The sequence below is a fragment of the Talpa europaea genome (genome assembly GCF_964194135.1).
Source record: "Talpa europaea genome assembly, chromosome: 3".
Classification (NCBI taxonomy): Eukaryota; Metazoa; Chordata; class Mammalia; order Eulipotyphla; family Talpidae; genus Talpa; species Talpa europaea.
Window position 1 is genome coordinate 50,911,358 of NC_140069.1, and position 18,830 is coordinate 50,930,187.

At 35.7% G+C, this 18,830-nt stretch overlaps 1 protein-coding gene across 1 annotated transcript in view; it reads right to left on the reverse strand.

Moving 5' to 3' along the window:
- PREX2 (phosphatidylinositol-3,4,5-trisphosphate dependent Rac exchange factor 2) overlaps positions 1-18,830 on the reverse strand; it is a gene marked incomplete at its 5' end in the record, with an annotated part of 262,693 nt that overhangs the window by 85,026 nt on the left and 158,837 nt on the right. The window contains 7 exons of the mRNA XM_084229429.1: positions 4,190-4,231; positions 5,159-5,287; positions 6,013-6,103; positions 6,731-6,813; positions 7,607-7,701; positions 11,905-12,084; positions 18,571-18,778. Coding sequence (XP_084085555.1) covers positions 4,190-4,231; positions 5,159-5,287; positions 6,013-6,103; positions 6,731-6,813; positions 7,607-7,701; positions 11,905-12,084; positions 18,571-18,778 — 828 coding nt within the window. The remainder of the gene's footprint in view (positions 1-4,189; positions 4,232-5,158; positions 5,288-6,012; positions 6,104-6,730; positions 6,814-7,606; positions 7,702-11,904; positions 12,085-18,570; positions 18,779-18,830) is intronic.

Below are 18,830 nucleotides of genomic sequence, written 5' to 3' on the forward strand. Positions count from 1 at the left end.
TCTTATGAAATGAAGAACTGTCAATAATAATGTATAGCGCTAAAAAGGCATAATTGCTATTTATCAATAATTCTGAACATTGACTTCTAATAAAACCAAAGATGTGTATACAAATGTAATTGCAGCTGATTACTGTTAGTAATGCTACTTTTAATAATGTTATTAGGAAAATGATTAAATATTAAAAATATTTAGCTTTTATGAAAATTTATATTTAGTTCTATTTTATTATTATATTTTATTTATATATAGATTGAACTATATGTACTTGCTGCATTAGTAAGTCCCAATGGTTGACTATGTCAATGCCATATGATTTGACTTAATTTAACAAACAACATAACAACATGTGAGACATTTCCCTAATAGAGTAGACATTCAGTGAATATTTACTGAATAAATGAAGATAATGTACCAGTAGAGTAGCTAACAAGGAAATGAATTAAGAAGAGTAAAACTACATGAGCTCATTCTCTGGCTTCTTGAAATACCTAGCTTCAGTTGTACTTAAACGGATAACTCAGATGGGTAATTTGTAACAATCAAAATGTGCAGTTAGAGTACAGACATAAACTAAGTAAAAACTGCATTATTATTCTTTGTACATTCTTGCTTTGCTTCTCTATTGTCTTAGAGAAGAGCAGAAAATCTGGAGATACTTTTAAAATCATACTTCAGTAGCTTTGGTAGGAATATTCTCATCTATGACCTGAGAATAATTTCTTAATAAACTTTAACTGGAAAGAAATTGCTTATATTGAGAATGCAAAGCCAAGGTCTAGAGAAGAAAGGATGTGATACCACTGCAGGTATTAGAAGACATCATAAGGGTTAGTGATGTTTATTCTACTCTGCTATTATATTCTATATGTGTTTTAAGTCAAATTAAAATTTGTGTTCAAGCTCAATATCAAATCAAAACTGATCACACGAAAGCTATGGTCATTCATTAATTCAAGCTTTTAACACTGACTATCCTGCAAGAATTAAACATCACATCAATTGCAGGTATGAAGTCCACTTTAAGACCTTAGCTTTATCTTGCTTACAGTACAGTGAAGGAATTAGATATGCAAGATGCTCTGGGACCACACAACAAATTAAATCAAAAGTCAACATATTTTCAAATGAAAACAATAAATCACTATCATGTCATGTGGTGATTTTCAATTGACAACATTTTTTTTAAACCAAGTAAATGACTTCTTTTCATGTACTGCTTTAAAAGTTACAAAGGTAGAACACTCAGAGTGGCACAGAGGGGTCTTAACAACTTATGCCTAACTCAAACTTCTTAAAGATGTCATTTCCCGCCACTCATCACACAGGGCTGCAATAATCTAGAAGGACTCTTGTGAGAATATAATAAAATAATGTATCTGAAACTGATTGTGCAGACCTCTCCTCTTTGGGCACATGGAACTTGCTCAGTATTACTCAAACATAAAATGCCCTATAAGTGCACTAAAAAATCCACACCTCTGACTGTGGGTCCTTCTCAAAAAAAAAAAAAAAAAAACAAAAAAACAAAAAAAAAACAAAAAAAAAACCCTTTAAATCATTCTTTGATTGAACTAGTCTTCATTAAACTACTGAAAGTCAATAAATTTTTGAAATATGATCCATCTTTATGAAATTTCCCCTCTCCTTCAGGAAGTACTGTACTCATCTGTCTGTGACCACATGTGGTGTCCTTCTACTAAAGGCTAATGACACCGTGAGGGTTTGATAACATATTTGTGTTCCTCAAGGGACCATTACTCATCAAGGTCAGAGGGAGGAACATATAACATGAATTATATTTAAGGACTTTAGAGGCATATAATCTGCTTTCAAAGCATTCCACCAATTTTATTTATTTTCACTGCATTAGCTTTTTTAATGAGGCAACAACGATTTACAACACTACATATGATTTAGAGGTATAGGATCACACCCTTCGGGTGTCTGTTACCACAACACACCCACCACCAATTTTAAACCATATAATTCTAGGTATCAGATCCCTACACAAAAAGCATGGGTAGTCCTTCTCTGTAGATTTGTAATAAAGATAAATGAGATAAAGACTTGAAAAATGTTAGTAAAGTAATATTAGACATCAGTATTGAGATTCTTCTGTACTATAACAAGTAGACATGGGGTCTGGCACTGACTGAGCAGATGCTCAGTTTATTTAATGGAGAAGTAACATGATAAGGAAACCAACATATGTTAATTTACAGCACAACAAACAGCTGCTTAAAATTCATAAGTACTCATCCTTAACCAAAATGATTCTCTATCTTCATTTTTATCACTAAGAATCACAACTGCTGCTTCCAGCTTTTAGAAAAAGAAGAAAAGCAGGGAATTCTGCTTTTTTGTTTGTTTTTTGACAACTTGTTATTTTTTTTTTTTTTTTATAGAGGCATGCTTTATTTATTTGTTTGCTGGTTTGTTTTGTTTTGTTTTTGTTTATACATGCACTGGGTACAGTCAGAAGCGCGGGAGGGTGAGAGAATTCACCAGAGCCAGAGCGGGGAGCAGAGCAGGCAGAAGGACCGAAGCACACTGCTGAGGGGAGCAGCGGGCGGCAGGAGAGGTCTGCACACCATGTGGGACCCTTCCTCTGGTGGCCGGGGAGCAGCCGGGGATCGAACCGGTGCCGCAGAGGCCGCGCGCAGCTTCGCAACCCAGCGCTCAACCGCCGCGCCACCGGGGAGGCCCGACAACTTGTTATTTTTAAAGTGTAAGAATTTTTTTGTAGAAGGAATACAAATGTTTACTTTGTTGTTGTTTTACCTACCAAAAAGGCTCCAATCCTTTTCAGTATTTAAGAATCTACTTAAACTCATCTTCTATCATGTTTTAAAATCTTAACAATTTCCTTTAATTTCAACTGTTTAAAAAGCCCAAATTCCATAATTAGCTAGCTGGTCTAAAAAGACATGGAAGTAACCCAAGTCATTATTCTGAGATTGTAGAAAACAGAAAGCAAAAGAAACAAAGAAACAAACAGAGGTTAGAGAGAGAGAAATGAGTTAAGAATAATGTTTAGCAGACACAGTCCACCCTTTTCAGGAAAAAATGATAATTTTGCAGTAGCCAAATGTGGAGTAATTTGGCTACTGCTTTACAGGTGACATTCTATATAGAAGAGAGAAAAAAAAGTGAACCAATGAAGTACACAAAAAATTATGATAGAAACAGAAAAGTAAAACTGAAATCAAAATAAGAACAGCTATTTAAATATTAGAACAGCTATGTAATATAATAACAGCTATTTAATATAATAACAGCTATTTAAATATTAATAAAATAATGAATTCTAGATTGGCAGAACTAAATTTGAATTTCAAAACTTCTACCTACTATTTATGTATTTTCTCAGTATATGCCTGACTTCTAGATGCACAAAAATAGGTAGTGAGTGAATATCATTCACCAGGTATTAATCTGTCTGAATACTGATTTCTTTACTTTTAAAAGTGTGGGAACAATGATATTCTCACAAGTGGTTGTGGGGACGCTATGAAATCCATACAAACTAGGCCCTATTGTTGCACTGTTAAAAAAATCAAGAATATTTTTGTTATTATTTTTATAAAGTCAAAAAGCAAAGCAAAAGTTTGTTTATGTTCAAGGCAATAACCAACTAACAAACAACAAAAGCCCTCTTGTTTAACTAGGGATACTAATTTATTTATAGTTGAAATTTTCCAAGTTTGGAGGATTGCTAAAATGGTCACAAATTCTTCTCCTCATCATACCTAGGCCCTTCCAGTATTATTTTAACATTGTGACTTCACCCATCAAAAGCAAAGTCTATTTCTCCACTTCTGGAATCCAAGAGCACCTACATCCTTGTTCATAAACAAAAGCTAGACACAGATTCATAATATCTCCCATTTGTACAATTAACTTTACCAAATCCTGTTCTTTCTCCTTTTGAATTATATTCTGTATAAAAACAAATTCATATGTTTTCATGATTTAAGCTCTTATTGTATATTTACAAAAGCTATGTAGCTGTTTATATTTTAATCTTCGTAAGACTTTTTTAAAGAAATCTTTTGGCTTCTTTCGAAATATGGGTATCATATTTCCATCTATTTTTAACAGCTTGAAGGTACTGCATTCATATCATGAGATTTCTAAGGTCATGGGTCAAACGATTTTAAATAATAAAAATAATACAAAGCATTACCTGAATATTCAAGAAGAGCCAGGAGTATCCTACATTTTACCTCTGCAGAGAAAGAAAACATTATAGCTGTTCAGTCTTTTTCTGTCACTAACATCACATTTTAACTATGCAATGAAAATTAACTCAATCTTACTATACTGGATAACAAAAATCCCATTCACTCAACATATTGGTCTTGCCTATTTGCTATTTAACTTCTATCCACTGCTCAAGAGCCTAGAATGTCTTCCAGCTCTGAACTACACAATCCCATGAAACATTCAGATCCTACCACCCCTTATATGTGTTCCTACTTATATGTTCCTACCGCTGTTATGGATTATGATCTTGATTAATAGACTGTCCTGCAGTACTTTTTCCTCTTAGTTATTTAAACTGTTAAAAATATGCATATAAAGAGAGATATACATATATACTATATACAGTTCTATATATTATCTCACACACATCTCCAGTTGAAGTTTGTACCACTTATAGGATGACATGTAAATAATGTCATGGAAGTTATTCACCATCAACTTAGACAAATGCTTCTGAAAATGATGCTTAAAAACTAATGATGCAACCTATGAAATTATGTTGATTCTCATACAGACACACATTTGAGATATTAGGATTTTTTTAAAATCTTGCTCCATGGCTTTCGTAAATCTTTATAAATTCCTCTAATATTATTTCCTATTATAAAATATGAAACTCTCTTCATGGTCAACTTTTCTTATTAAGTATGAGCCTTTATTTTATTCACTGAGACTGTTTTTCATGACACAGTTGACATTATTTAGATTCCTGGAACATGAAGTTCTGCAATGTTCCCCTTCTTTCCATCCTCCTCCCTCACCCTTGTAAATTTTTTTGTTTCCTCATAATAAGAAACACTTCAAAAACTATGTAAAGTATTACTGAACTTGAGGTTTTAATGGATTTTAAATGATTTGTTATATGATATTCTTCATTTTTCATTCTGACCTTCAACAAATTTTCTGATGTTCTGAGCAAGATTCCGAACACTGCTGGGAAGATTCCAAGGATCCTGCTTGATATGAAGTCTTAACCTTTTGGGGCAGCTCAACTTTGGTTCCATTTCCTGCTGAAATTCTAAATAAATATACAAAAATCTCTTTAGTCCCAACCATTCACCAAACAGTAAACAAGCTTGAGCTCTGAATCCTCTTCTTTCACTGATATTGTCTAAGATTATTATCATGATGGTAATTTCTTTAGCTGAATCACAAGAGAAATTTGTTAAATCTAAAAAAAATCACACCTTAGCTATATCTTCTTACAAATGTTTAAACAGAGGAGCAAGTTTAGATGGAACTCTACCTTCAATATCCTAAACTAGATGTCACAAAATGATAGTTTGAGATACTGTTCAGCTTGCCTTCCCGTTCTGCCAACTCCTTACCCTACTACTACAAACAAAATGTTTGGTTTCAGTAAAAGCAAATCAACACTTACATCTCTTCAATGAACTTATTTTTATTTGGTCTGAGCATTAGATAATGAAAACTTTCAAAGAAATCTGAAAGCTATAATGTTGATTTTTTTTTTTCTTTGGTGGGAACCTCGCCGGTGGCCAGGGAACGAACCGGCACCACAGAGGCTGTGGGCAGCCTTGCAGCCCAGCGCTCAACCGCTGTGCCACTGGCGAGGCCCCTATAATGCTGATTTTTTATGCAATAAAAGATATCGAGAGTAGTATTGTGAGTTATGGAACAGAAGCAATCAGAACTTTTCTCTTTATGCTATACATTTACTTCATGACAAGTCTTCCCCTTCCATTTCCCAGTGGCTTCTAACTGTTCTTTTTTAAACCTTACCTTGTAATCCTCGACCTGGTGTGAGATACTTGGTTTGCTCAAAGGCCCTTACAACAGCTTGCCCTTTTAGGAGATTGGTAATGGAATCCACCTATCATAACAGCAGAGAATACATCGCACAATACATAATATATATTTTGAAGACTAAACATTGTAAAATATTTTTTCTTAAGCAACTTTTTTGAAATCCCATGATGCTTATTAAGTCTATTTTTAATCCTACCAAATGTTAATCTTTTTCTTCAAAAAGAAGCAAAAGTTCTAGAGTTGTTAAAAAGAAAACCTAACAGTTATCAGAATCCTTTTCTGAGTGTTAACAACTTCTACACTATGAATGGTTGTTACAGGTATAAAGTTTTTAAAAATACCAAATACCAAGATGTGCCCCAAGACTGTCTTGTACTTTTTAGAACTAGTAATAAAATTGAGCAGAACATGTCATGAAATTCCATGAAGAACAAATAATGAAAAGAATAACCCCATGTATAGAACCTCATATTTTCCAAATACTGTAAAATATTTGATATTCACAACAATCCTTTGGATTAGTTGGTTGAAGAAATCCTTATTTCCATCTTAAATTGTGGAAATATAGAGTTTGGAGGAAAAGATTTATGAGGACTTTCCAACCTAACTCCAAGTTCTATACCGTGTCTGAAAAAAGGGATCCCTGACTGTGGAGTCGATGTGAAAAATACTCACAACTACCCAATCATACCTGGCTGAAAAGATGCTCCAGGCAACTATGTATCTTGTCTTGTTTATCATGAGAAATGCGAACACTTAGGGGAAGCTCATCACCTACATATTAAGAAAAAAAATACTATTTATCTTATGTTTAATATTCCAAATTATCTTAATATAAATAAAATAAAAACAATTTAACATGAGCTCTTATTCTACACATTAGCTTTCCTGTGTGAAAATACAAATTCTAAAATATTTAATAGTTGTTTTGCTATCAATTTGTTGTCCCTTTGAACAAACAAAAGCAGAAACCCCAGAGAAGACTGCAAGGTCATCTGTTAAGGATTTTTTCAAATGGTTCATTTTTCTAATAGTTGGACAGCTGAAACAAGGCGCATATTTAAAAATTAAGACTTGTCCTACTGGATGAAAAATCTCTGTTCTTAAATAAGATAATCTTGCAATACCCCAAATCAGATAGTTTTAAGATATTCCTATAAGAGTTATCTCACTATTGTTTCCCCCATCACCCACACGGAAGACTAGTGCAGGTGCAGCAGCTACCCTAAAAGTTCCTAGTTTCAAAGCCCTTCCCACCATCGCACCAATCCACAATGCCTAATGTTTTAGTCAGACCTATTTCCTATGTACCGCTCATCCTTCATCGTCCATAGGAAGATCATAAAGTACATATCAAGATAAAAATTAGTTTCTTTCATCTCCTTTCAATTCACACTGCTGATAATGAGAATGGAAAACTGACTTTATAGAGCACATAAAACAAAATGCAGCTACTAAGAAGGACTGTTGGAAGGTAAAAGCACATACGGATCAAACAAATGTGTTCTTTAAAAGTGTCTGTAACAGCACTAGCATCAAAAAATACACATGCTTTTACCAAGCGCACCTGAGTCCATTTCATCACTGTGAAAATATGAGCTGCACTGGCTGCTGCAGATGCTGGTGAAGGAGGCAATGGAATTCCGATTGCTGTTGCAGTCACTGAAAGAATAAGCTATATGTTACTCTGCCAAGGTTTCCCTGTCATTTCTAATTAGATAACATACGCACAAGTACATTTATGAATATATCAATGCTTTACAAAATATTATGAGAGAGATATATGTTCAACTCATTTAAAAATGTATTTTAAATTCAATCTTATCTCAAATTTTCTGATGACTTATACTCACCATAAATGGATGTTTTAAAATGCAGGTACAAAACTAGGAGTCAAACCAAACTTAAATTTCTTCATAATCTATTTATTTCAGGGCACACATCTATTGCTAAGCTGCTAATCGAAGTCCTGCTTCTGGATTCCTGCCTTTTAGCCCTTTTTTATTTTTTGGTGAGACCCTTGCGGGAGGCCAGGGAACGATCCAGCACTTGGGCAGCCTCGCAGCCCAGCGCTCAACTGCTGCGCTACCAGGGAAGGCCCCTTTCAGCCCTTTTTGAGAGCTTAAATTAGAACTCATCAGTTGCGCTCTAAGTTGCCCCAGGAAGGCCTGGGACCTTGTCCGTACATCAGAGCTTAATCCTATCCTAGTGAGAGCTCAATAGTGGTGCAGGTGGAAGGGGAGAATACTCAATATGCTCGTGTCTGCATGGGGACATATTATAGCTTTATGAAATATTGCAAGCAACATTTTTTTATTTGTTTTCGGAATAAGTAAAAAATATAACTTTGAAGTTACCTTTTAAAATTCTCTTTTAACCTAAAGGGAGATTGTGAGGGTCATTTTCATTAAGATTGTAGAACTTGAGGTAAGACAGCATTTTTTTTTTTTTTAGGGCTCACCATTGTTTTATTTATTTATTTATTTTTTGATAATAAATTTTATTTTTATATTCCCCATACAACTGCACATGCCCCATTCTGACCCCAATCCCTCCCCTCCCGCCCCCCACCCCCCCAAAAGTGTCTCTGGTTCATAGTTTTTTGTTGATTTTGATTTTCACTTTCTTATAGTTATTCATTTTCCTGATCCCTTATTTAAGTTTTCTAGATAACTGCTATGAGTGAGACCATCCAGTATTTTTCTTTTTCTTTTTGGCTTATTTCGCTGAGCATGATCCCTTCCAGCGCCATCCATGTTGCTGCAAATTGCATGTGTTTATCTTTTTTGAATGCTGAGTAATATTCCATGGTATATATGTACCACATCTTCTTGATCCAGTCATCTATTTTTGGGCATTTGGGCTGTTTCCAAAGCTTAGCTATTGTAAATAGTGCTGCTATAAACATAGGGGTGCAGGTGTTCTTTGAATTGATGAGACAGCATTTTTAAATGTGTGATTTCCCACTGGAAAGAAACCACAGGTTCCTATTAAAGAGCATATTGGTATCCTGAGAAGCTAAAGGTAAGGAAATGGCAAAAGTAGTTAATTTGTGTTAAGTAATTTTAAATCCCTAGATATCACTATCTTGTATTCATTCAAATCCTTCTCACAAAGAAATTGGGAAAGGAGAGTGGTTGGTTAAATGAGTAACTTTCAGCCAGCAGGTAATTATAAAACTGTGGATTTCCTCTGCCTTCCATGTACAACAGAGTAAATATGAGAATCTATCACATCTGGTTGCAGTTGGGATTGTGGGAAACCCCATGTGTCAGATAAAAGTAAGTTTGTCTGTTTACTTGTTAGTTTGTGCTAAATACGGTTGATGAAAATAAATTTGTATTTGTTTAATATCTTTTTGTTTTAAAACACCGTATAAAGAACAAGAGTTTCTGTCTTCAACTAAAGTGAAACGAAAGATACAGAAGCAACACATACAGCATTTATGGTGGGCAAAGGCAGTTCTCAAGGAGGACTCAGGACCAGGAACAAGAGAGAAAAGAGCTCTTTCAGTTAAGGAAATCCATTGGTGGAGTCATCATTTGAGAATCTGGTAGGAAAATGACAACAGACTGTGCAGGGAAAGAGCTTTGAGATTCAAGAGCAAGGAGAGATGGCCGTCGAAAGTCGAGAGATGTCTGATAGAGATTCTTCTCTTACAGCCTCGGAAAGAACCAATCTACTAACAGCTGGATTTCTGACTTCTAGTCCCAGAACTGTATGATAATAAATTCTGTTTTTTGTGCCACTTAGTTCTTGATACTTTGTTAGAGCACTGAATCCCTAACACTTTATTTTCACTTCACCCAGTGGGAAGAAAATACTCATTAAAGGAACCACAAGCCTCACATTCTTGGCAGGAAATTTTAGCCCATTACTTGATAATTAATACTTATCTATATGATAAAAAAAAATTTTAAATCTTTTTCTTTGTTCCTGTTTCTATACTGCTGCAGCCAGATAGCCAATAAAGCTAACAGAGAGCTTTTTAAAAAAAAAGTATATATGTCTGTGAAAATTCCCATGCCTAGACTGAAGAGAACTTTAAATTTCTAGGTTCATGACAATAAAGGTTTATTATTTTTAAGATTATAATATCACTACTGTACATTGCAACAACTCTAAACCCCACAACCAATAAAAATAATGGAGGTAATGGTAGGAATCCAAGTCTTTTAGGGGCCTCCCTGGTGGCACAAGGGGTAAAGACACACCTATGAAGATATCTGCAGCCACTGCAGCATAAGTTCGATTCCCTGGCAGGCTAGGGAGGTGATCCACATGGCACAGCAGACTTCTGACTTGCCCGCTGCTCCCCTCAGCAGTGTATTTCAGTAGATCTGCCTGTTCTGTTCCCCACTCTGTCTCCAGTGAATCCTCTCACCCCCACACCTCTGGCCTGTACCCTGATTCTTGTATACATAAATAAATAAATCTTTAAAAAACACACACACACAAAAGTCTTTTAACCCACTCTTGGGCTTTTTATGGACTGGATTATTTACTCATATGATCTTCCTAACTAAAATTATATTTCATACTCTGTCCAGTGTTAGATAAGCCAGATTGGATATGAAATGTAAAAACAAAATCTCTGATGATTATTAAAAACTAAACCATACAGAATAAATGATACTCCAATAGACTATTTCTTAAAAATGTGAAATATAGTATGCTTTTTTTTTTTTAAGAGGCATGTATTTTTATTTATTTATTTATTTATTTGTTTGTTTGTTTGTTTGTACATGCACTGGGTACAGTCAGAAGCGCGGAAGAGCGAGAGAATTCATCAGAGCCAGAGCGGGGAGCAGAGCAGGCAGAAGGACTGAAGTACACTGCTGAGGGGAGCAGCGGGCGGCAGGAGAGGTCTGCGCGCCATGCGGGACCCTCCTCCAGTGGCCGGGGAGCAGCCGGGGATCCAACCAGTGCTGCAGAGGCCGCGGGCAGCTTCGCAACCCAGCACTCAACCGTTGCTACACCGGGGAGGCCCGAAATATAGTATGTTTTTGTATTTCTTTACTCATATTTTTGGGGTGAAGTTGTAATAACTTGGAAGAGAGTAAAGAGCTATCTTTCATTTTCTTAACATCTCAAAGAATAAAACTGGTGATGATTAAGAAAAGGAAAATGATTAAACAAGTAAGCAAAATAACTGATAGACAGGAGCACTGGCTGCGAAGGAAATATACATTAGTTATTATAAATAAGGTGAACATGGATATTCGTAAACTACATAAATCTAAAATGATAGAATATACTTAATACATTTTCACTTTATGCAAAACTGAATGATGTAAATATCCCCAAATAAAATTTCTTCAAAACATCATATATTTAAAAGATTAAGAGGTCAGTAAAATGTGTATTCTACTGCCATGCTATCTGGAAACATAAATATCTGCCACTTTTCATTAAGATTAACTTTGTTATTGTACCTATTTTGAGTTATGCCAGGTCAGCAGAAATATGTCCCTTTTTCCACTGACCTCCATCTATTGGGATTTGGGGATACCAACTCAAATAACATAGTTTTGGATCCTGAGGGTCTCCCAGTCCAGTTAATATAGGGAGAAGTTGATTATTTGCTACACATGTTACACAATCCATATTAGAGCAACAAGTCTCCCAAATTAGGTCCATGTAACTGAAGAAAAAATACTTTTCCAAATTACTCAAATTAGAAAAGAAGAGAATTTGAATGATTAAGCTGTCTCACTTTGATTTGCCTGGGGTCGGTAAAAGCTGGCGGTTATTTTGCAAGAGTAATAAAAAAAAAACAATAAAAAACATTCTGAGACCTTTATGGAAAATGAGGAACCACGTTTGACTTTCTTGACAAAATGGGTTTAAGAATGAATGAATTACCTGTAAGAGTCTCTGTTGCTGATGGTGTCATGACCTGAATCTTCCTGCTCATCTCCTGCTACATTAAAACAGACTCGTTTGCTATTTCGTTCTCCTTTTTCATTGTCACTATCTGCTGGAACTATGCACTCTGAGGTCTTCCGTTCTAATTTTGGAGAATAAGTTATCGAAGACAGAAGGCTGCAATATAATATTAAGAATATTTTAAGCACACGTTTTCAAACTGGCTGCTACAGATGACAACTCACCTGTTGCACATTATAGACAAGAGTGCTTCCATGTGTCACATGAATTAAGTATCCCACTGCACAAAAGAAAACTGTCACACAAAACACATTTTTCCCTCTCAGAATAAGTAATAGAAATAGCACACAATTTCAGACCAGAAGTTGTGTTCAGATTCTAGTTCTGCCATTTATTAGCAAAGCTATGATAGCTTTGGCAGAGAGCCATGAAATGGGGATAATAAGAAGTGCCCATGGTGAGATGCAATAAGAGCAATATATATATTGGTATATATGGTCACCCCCTCCTCCCCTAGCCATCATCACTGCTCTCACCAACATATGAACATACTTGGGAAAATTTAAAGTGCCACCAAATACTAAAACAAACTCTAAATGTGCTTTAATATCCTCACAGGTGTACTCTTCGGATATTAAAAACCCACTTACACATTTATCTCTGACTTGGGCTTCTCCCAGACATCTTTTGTTTGACAGGGAGAATATCATGCTCACACAAACAGGAGTCCTGGGCATCATGATCATAAGATGCTAAGTGGAGGTACACACAACGTCAGAATAGGAGGCAACAGGAGTTACCTCCATAACATCCACAACCAGTCACGAACAACTGTCACAGATCTGATGAAATGAAGGACTCTTCCACTTGGCTCAAGGCTTAAATGCCACCTTCAGATTGGTGTAAAACTTAATGAAGACTCTGAGTAGCACTGATTATACTATTTCAAGACTTGAATGTTCAGTTTGAACTGTCTTAATCAAAGTCTCACAAAAATGGAATCAGATTTTACTATCAAACAACATGCTATAAAACTTGCAAAACAAATTTTATTATATCTAAACAATCATCTTCTCATTTACCAACAATCTTCTTCTCATTTGCCACATCCTAAAAACATTTTGTTCTCATGAAGAACACAAATGCACCTATCTCAACATCCATTTTCCAAAGCACTGTCATATTTGTATTGTTCTTTCAAGACTATGAAAATTTCCTTTGCTTATATATATATCCCATAATGCCAAACCCAATGCTGCATCCTGAGTAAATATTTGTTAAGTGATTTCACTAAGTCATTAAACATATTCATTGTAACATACACTATTCTTGGTACTGTGGACACAGTGATTTACAAAACAACAAAAGCTTCTGACCTCTTAAAGCTTAATTCTACTGGGGAAAACAAACAATAAACAAGTAAGCTGCACAGCATATCAAGTATGACAAATGTTAAGGGGAAAAATTAAAAAGGAAGGAAGTCCTTTTTTAATTCCTAAAAAAGAAAGGAATCCTGCACCTTCAAATAGTTTAATAAGAGAAGGTCTCACTGGGAGAAACTATTTAAATAGTTTTGCTTTTTATAGTTCTTTGGTACCTATGAAAATCAAAGGACACTTTTATATTGTGCAAGGTCCTGTGACCATTTTCAGTGGCTGAAAGCTATGAATGATTTTAAGTGTAGTTTTTTTCTATTTAGAAAGATACTTTTATGTTGCTTAAAACAGACTGTGTATTTATTCACTCCCTATACCCAAAAGATTAAAACATTAGACTAATTCTAATTACCCAAGCTCCACACTGCACAGATAGATGCACTCTGAATACCAAAGAGGGAAGAGACACAGGAGTTCTCATTTTGCAAGGAGTCCTCTGTGCTGTATGTATCTTTTAAATTAGAAGTCATGGGGCTAAGCATAAACATTTTCTCAAAGTTTTATGAATTGTATCCACATATTCGCTTTTCACTTTCAACAAATGCAATCATGCTTGTACTGACTCTGTGGGAACAAGTATTAGGCTAACAAACAAGCGATAGAAAACCGTGTTTTTGACATCATGTTTTGTATAATATTTCCAGATTTTTAAGCAATAATAAAGTAATATTTGTGCATGCAGAAGTATTTTCCTCTATTTTTTCTCATATATGCTATTAAGGTACCTACTATAGATCCATTAATACTCAATTAAAATCCTTAGCATCATGCCATTCCAGGTCAATCTCTTTCTAATGCCCTTGAGGAAGATTTTTTTAATATGGTATATTGTATCAATCTATGTGTTTTTCTATTAAATTGAGATTTAAATATTCTTATCATCTTCAACAAAGCTAACATTGGCTGAGTTCTTTAGACAGATACTGTACTAAGTAAATAACAGGTATTCATTCATTCATTCTCTAAAATCACCTTATTAAGTTAGTGTCATCATAACCATCATCATTTATAATTACTATTGTAATCATCCCCTCTTTAAAGATGGGGAGAATAAGATGCTGGCATATGCACATACTTTGCAAAGAAAAGTCAATAGATTAACAAAGACAGACAAGGTGAACCATTGCCAGCCAGTGCTGGGTACTTAGTGCTTTAGAGGAGAATCCCCCTCCTGAACAGACACCCTCAGGGGAGGAATGTGGTCATTGTTGTATCTACCACATCCCAGTTGTCCTGGGTAAGTGACTGGAAGAACCCCCCCCATACTGTTAGGATGGAATGACCATGGGGTTGGCTTTCACTAATGCAAAGTGCAGGCATGAAAAAAGGGTTCCTTCTAGGTGGAAGCCTTTAACCCAGGGTGCTTCATTTCCTCAAATTTGTGAAAATCAGAGATGTTCCAGTAAATGGGGGATCTGCCAGCCTAGACTCCGTGGTCAAGACCATGTGAAGCTGAGACCCTGTGACCCGAAGGGGTATAAAAAGTAAGCAAGGAGGAAATCTTGTTGTAAGTTTGAAGCTGTAGAGATTTTGTTGATATAATGATAAAGGAGGTAAAATACAGTTGCATCGAAAGTAGATATCTAGAAATCCATGATATGGGTGACTAGAACACAGGAGTATTTATAATTAACCCTTGAACAATACAGGTTTGAACTACATGGGCCCATTAAATTGCAAATGTTCTTGTAAGCAGATAACAAACTTACAGTAGCAATAAATACAGTATATTATTATAAATATATTTTCTTTTCCTTATGACTTTCTTAACATTTTCTTTTCTCTCTCTTACCTAATCATAAGAGTATGGTATAGCACATATCCTACTAATCGGAGGATTTAGTAAAACATCTACATATTAAAGAAGATTGTATTCCTAGGAAGTTTCCCTAGTGACAGGATAACCAGACTCACGATAAGACAAGCTCAGCGACAGTCCTTTTTACAATAATGAAGACTTCTAGCAAGGTTAGAAATGAGAAGCTGTGAGGCAATTTCTCCTAAAATTTGGCGAAACATCTAAGATCTGTTTCTCCATTCTGACCAAGAATAATTACTACATGATGAGAAAATTGCTTGGTATCCAGCTTTTTAAATAATTTGTCAAGCTCAACTGAACTGTAGAATCCAGGCATGTGGACAATGGCACTATCCTAAAATGATTATATTGCACATCCAATTACGTAGAACATATTTATATTTAGAATTAAATTACATGGTACACTCAGTGAAGACCAATGAAACTTCTAAAATCATTTGCTCATTTCATGTCACTTTCCACATAACATGAATAGTTGGGTAAAAGCTTTTAGAATGAGTGAGTATCTTAAGCAAAGATAGGTGATCATTTTAAGTGGGTTTGGTTAATAAAAATAGCTTAATTCTTTTCTGTAACTGGAGCTTTAACTATAAGTGAAGGGAGCCCCTGGGCTCCAATTGTTTTTCTTAAAAATATATCTACATAAGCTGAACATCAAAAGCAAAGTCAATAGATTAACAAAGACAGACAAAGCCTGGACCATTGCCAGCCAGTGCTGGGTACTCAATGCTTTAGAGGAGAGTTCCCAATGCAGTCTATACACAGGCACATAAATAATCCTGCCATTGACAAAGGACTCATCTGAGAAGGGGAGCAATAACTCTCAGCCTAACTGGAAGTGAGGGATTGGTCCAGATGTTCTACTAAAATCCCTCTGAGATCTAGCATACATGATTTATTGCCATTATTTATTACCTCAGTAATTAAGATTCTTTCTCTATGCGCTTTTTAAATTTTTTAGGAGAACAAAACCTGCTTTCTAAAATAGAATATATAGAATATATATATATTCTATATATTCTATTCTACACACACACAACATTCAATTTAGTAAAGAAAGCAAAATAGAATGTCATAAAATGTTAACTTCTATGTTCACAGATCATTTCTTTTAAAAGTTAAATTATCTTACAATTACTTAAAAATAGCCACTGATTCTTCTAGCAACCTCAGACTATTTAATTCATCTATAAATGGGGAAAACATTAACGAATACCCCAAACATTAAAGAAATATAATACCCCAAATATTAGAGAAACTTAAAAAAAACTACTGTAATAGACACAGGAAAACAGAATTTTAATTCTAGATTAACTCATAAAAGCCAGAAAAAAAGTAGTATAGTAAATAATAAATATTTTAAGACTATCTTAGAAATATGATACATCTCATATGGTGGTTTTGATCTTTAAATGTCCAAGATAAATAAGAGTCCATGCCAATTAAGACTTCATTAGTATAATATTTAATTATAACATAAGCTTAGAATATGATCTCAATACTTTACGTCAAAACTGAATTACCAGGCCCCCCCCAGTGGCACAGCAGTTGAGCGCTTGGTTGCGAAGCTGCCCGCAGCCTCTGCAGCGCCAGTTTGATCCCCAGCTGCTCCACGGCCACCGGAGGAGGGTCCCACATGGCGCCCAGACCTCCCCTGCCACCCGCTTCTCCCTTCAGCAGTGTACTTCGGTCCTTCTGCCTGCTCTGCTCCCCGTTCTGGCTCTGGTGAATTCTCTCACCCTCCCGCGCTTCTGACTGTACCCAGTGCTTGCATAAATAAATAAATAAATCTTTAAAAAAAAAAAAAAAAAAGTGAAGCCAGAAACCACAAAAAAAAAAAAAACAACAAAAAAAACTGAATTACCTGTGGAAGTAGAAGAGAAAGGGCGTGTGTGTGTGTGTACATGTGTTTGTATGTGCATGAGTGGGTATGTGAATTAAACATTACACATCAGATAGCAATTTAAATCTGTAACTTCATAAAAAGAGTACAACAAAACAGGATTTTCAGATTCCACCACCATTTCAGTCCTTTGAAAGTTGAGGAAATGTGATGTTAGGTACTATGCTGATTGCTTTTTGCTTTAACTTTTATACTTTTCACCAAATCCCCAAATCCCATGTTGTTTTGACTTGTCAGAACTACCTTGACTAGATGTGAAACATAAATACATACCATGACATGGCAAATCATCCAACTGTCATATTCTTAATAATCAGAGAGGTTCTCTTAAAACATTCTAATTAACTTTATCTTCTCTTGCTAAAAATGTTCAAATTACTATCACAGTTATTTGGGTTATTGCTTAATGGGACACTGATTCAAAAAGAAGAGAAGAAAGTTTTGACCACTGGTCTTATGATAAATCATTTTGCATTTGCTTATAAGCAAGAATGTTAGGGCCTCCCCGGTGGCGCAGCAGTTGAGCGCTGGGTTGCGAAGCTGCCCACAGCCTCTGCAGCGCCGGTTCGATCCCCAGCTGCTCCCCGGCCACTGGAGGAGGGTCCCGCATGGCGCGCAGACCTCTCCTGCCGCCCGCTGCTCCCCTCAGCACTGTACTTCAGTCCTTCTGCCTGCTCTGCTCCCTGCTCTGGCTCTGGTGAATTCTCTCACCCTCCCACGCTTCTGACTGTACCCAGTGCTTGTATAAAAAAATAAATGAACAAATCTTAAAAAAAAAAAAAGTTAGGATTTTTTATATTTTATACTTTTCTTTTTAAAAAAAAGATTTATTTATTTATACAAGAACTGGGGTACAGGTCAGAGGCGTGGGAGGGTGAGAGAATTCACCAAAGACAGAGCAGGGAGCAGAACAGGCAGACGGACCAAAGACACTGCTGAGGGGAGCAGCAGGCGAGACAGGAGAGGTCTGCAACACCATATGGGTTTCTCCCTGGCTGGCTGGGAATTGAATTCGCATTGCAGAGGCTGCGGACAGCTTCACAGCGTGACACTCAACCTGATGCACCATCGGGAGGCCCCATATTTTATATTTTTCATGAGCATCCTACTGAATGCATATACACCAATTACTATGTTCTGTCCTGTAAAGGCTAGAAGGATATCCGTCAAACATTTAATACTCTTTCAATCCTAGTTTGCAGTTTAATATTTTTACTCTGAGACTTATTTAGTGTTTTCTAGAAGATATAATTTTGTCATTCTTTTCCATTGTAGTAAATGTTTCCTTAAATTATATATCTATAAGTATTTGTCATGTTTTATCATTTTTAAGGTGTTTGAAGGAAAAGGATCTATGTGGTCAGCAAAAAACAAAAGCAAAAACCAACCCATTCCAAAATAGAGAATGCTAGATGCTCAGTAATCACATTTTCTACAGCTGTTTTAATTGTCACATTTAGAAGTACAGTAAATAAAATACTTACTCATCTATTTGACAAACACACATCTCCACCTCTTTCAGGGCAGTCTGAAGTTTGCCCAGCAGTTTCTGATAGATATCTTGGGTTTCCAAATCTTCTTCTTTTAACAAATACCAGAGACCACGTCCATCCTGCTGTCCCAGAGACAGACCTGAAGGGGCTGCCATGGTTGTAACTGTATGCTGAATGTACACCATAGGGCTCAGTTTCCCTGAGGAGTTAAAATCATTCCATAGTAATATTTACTACCTTTAACTTAACAG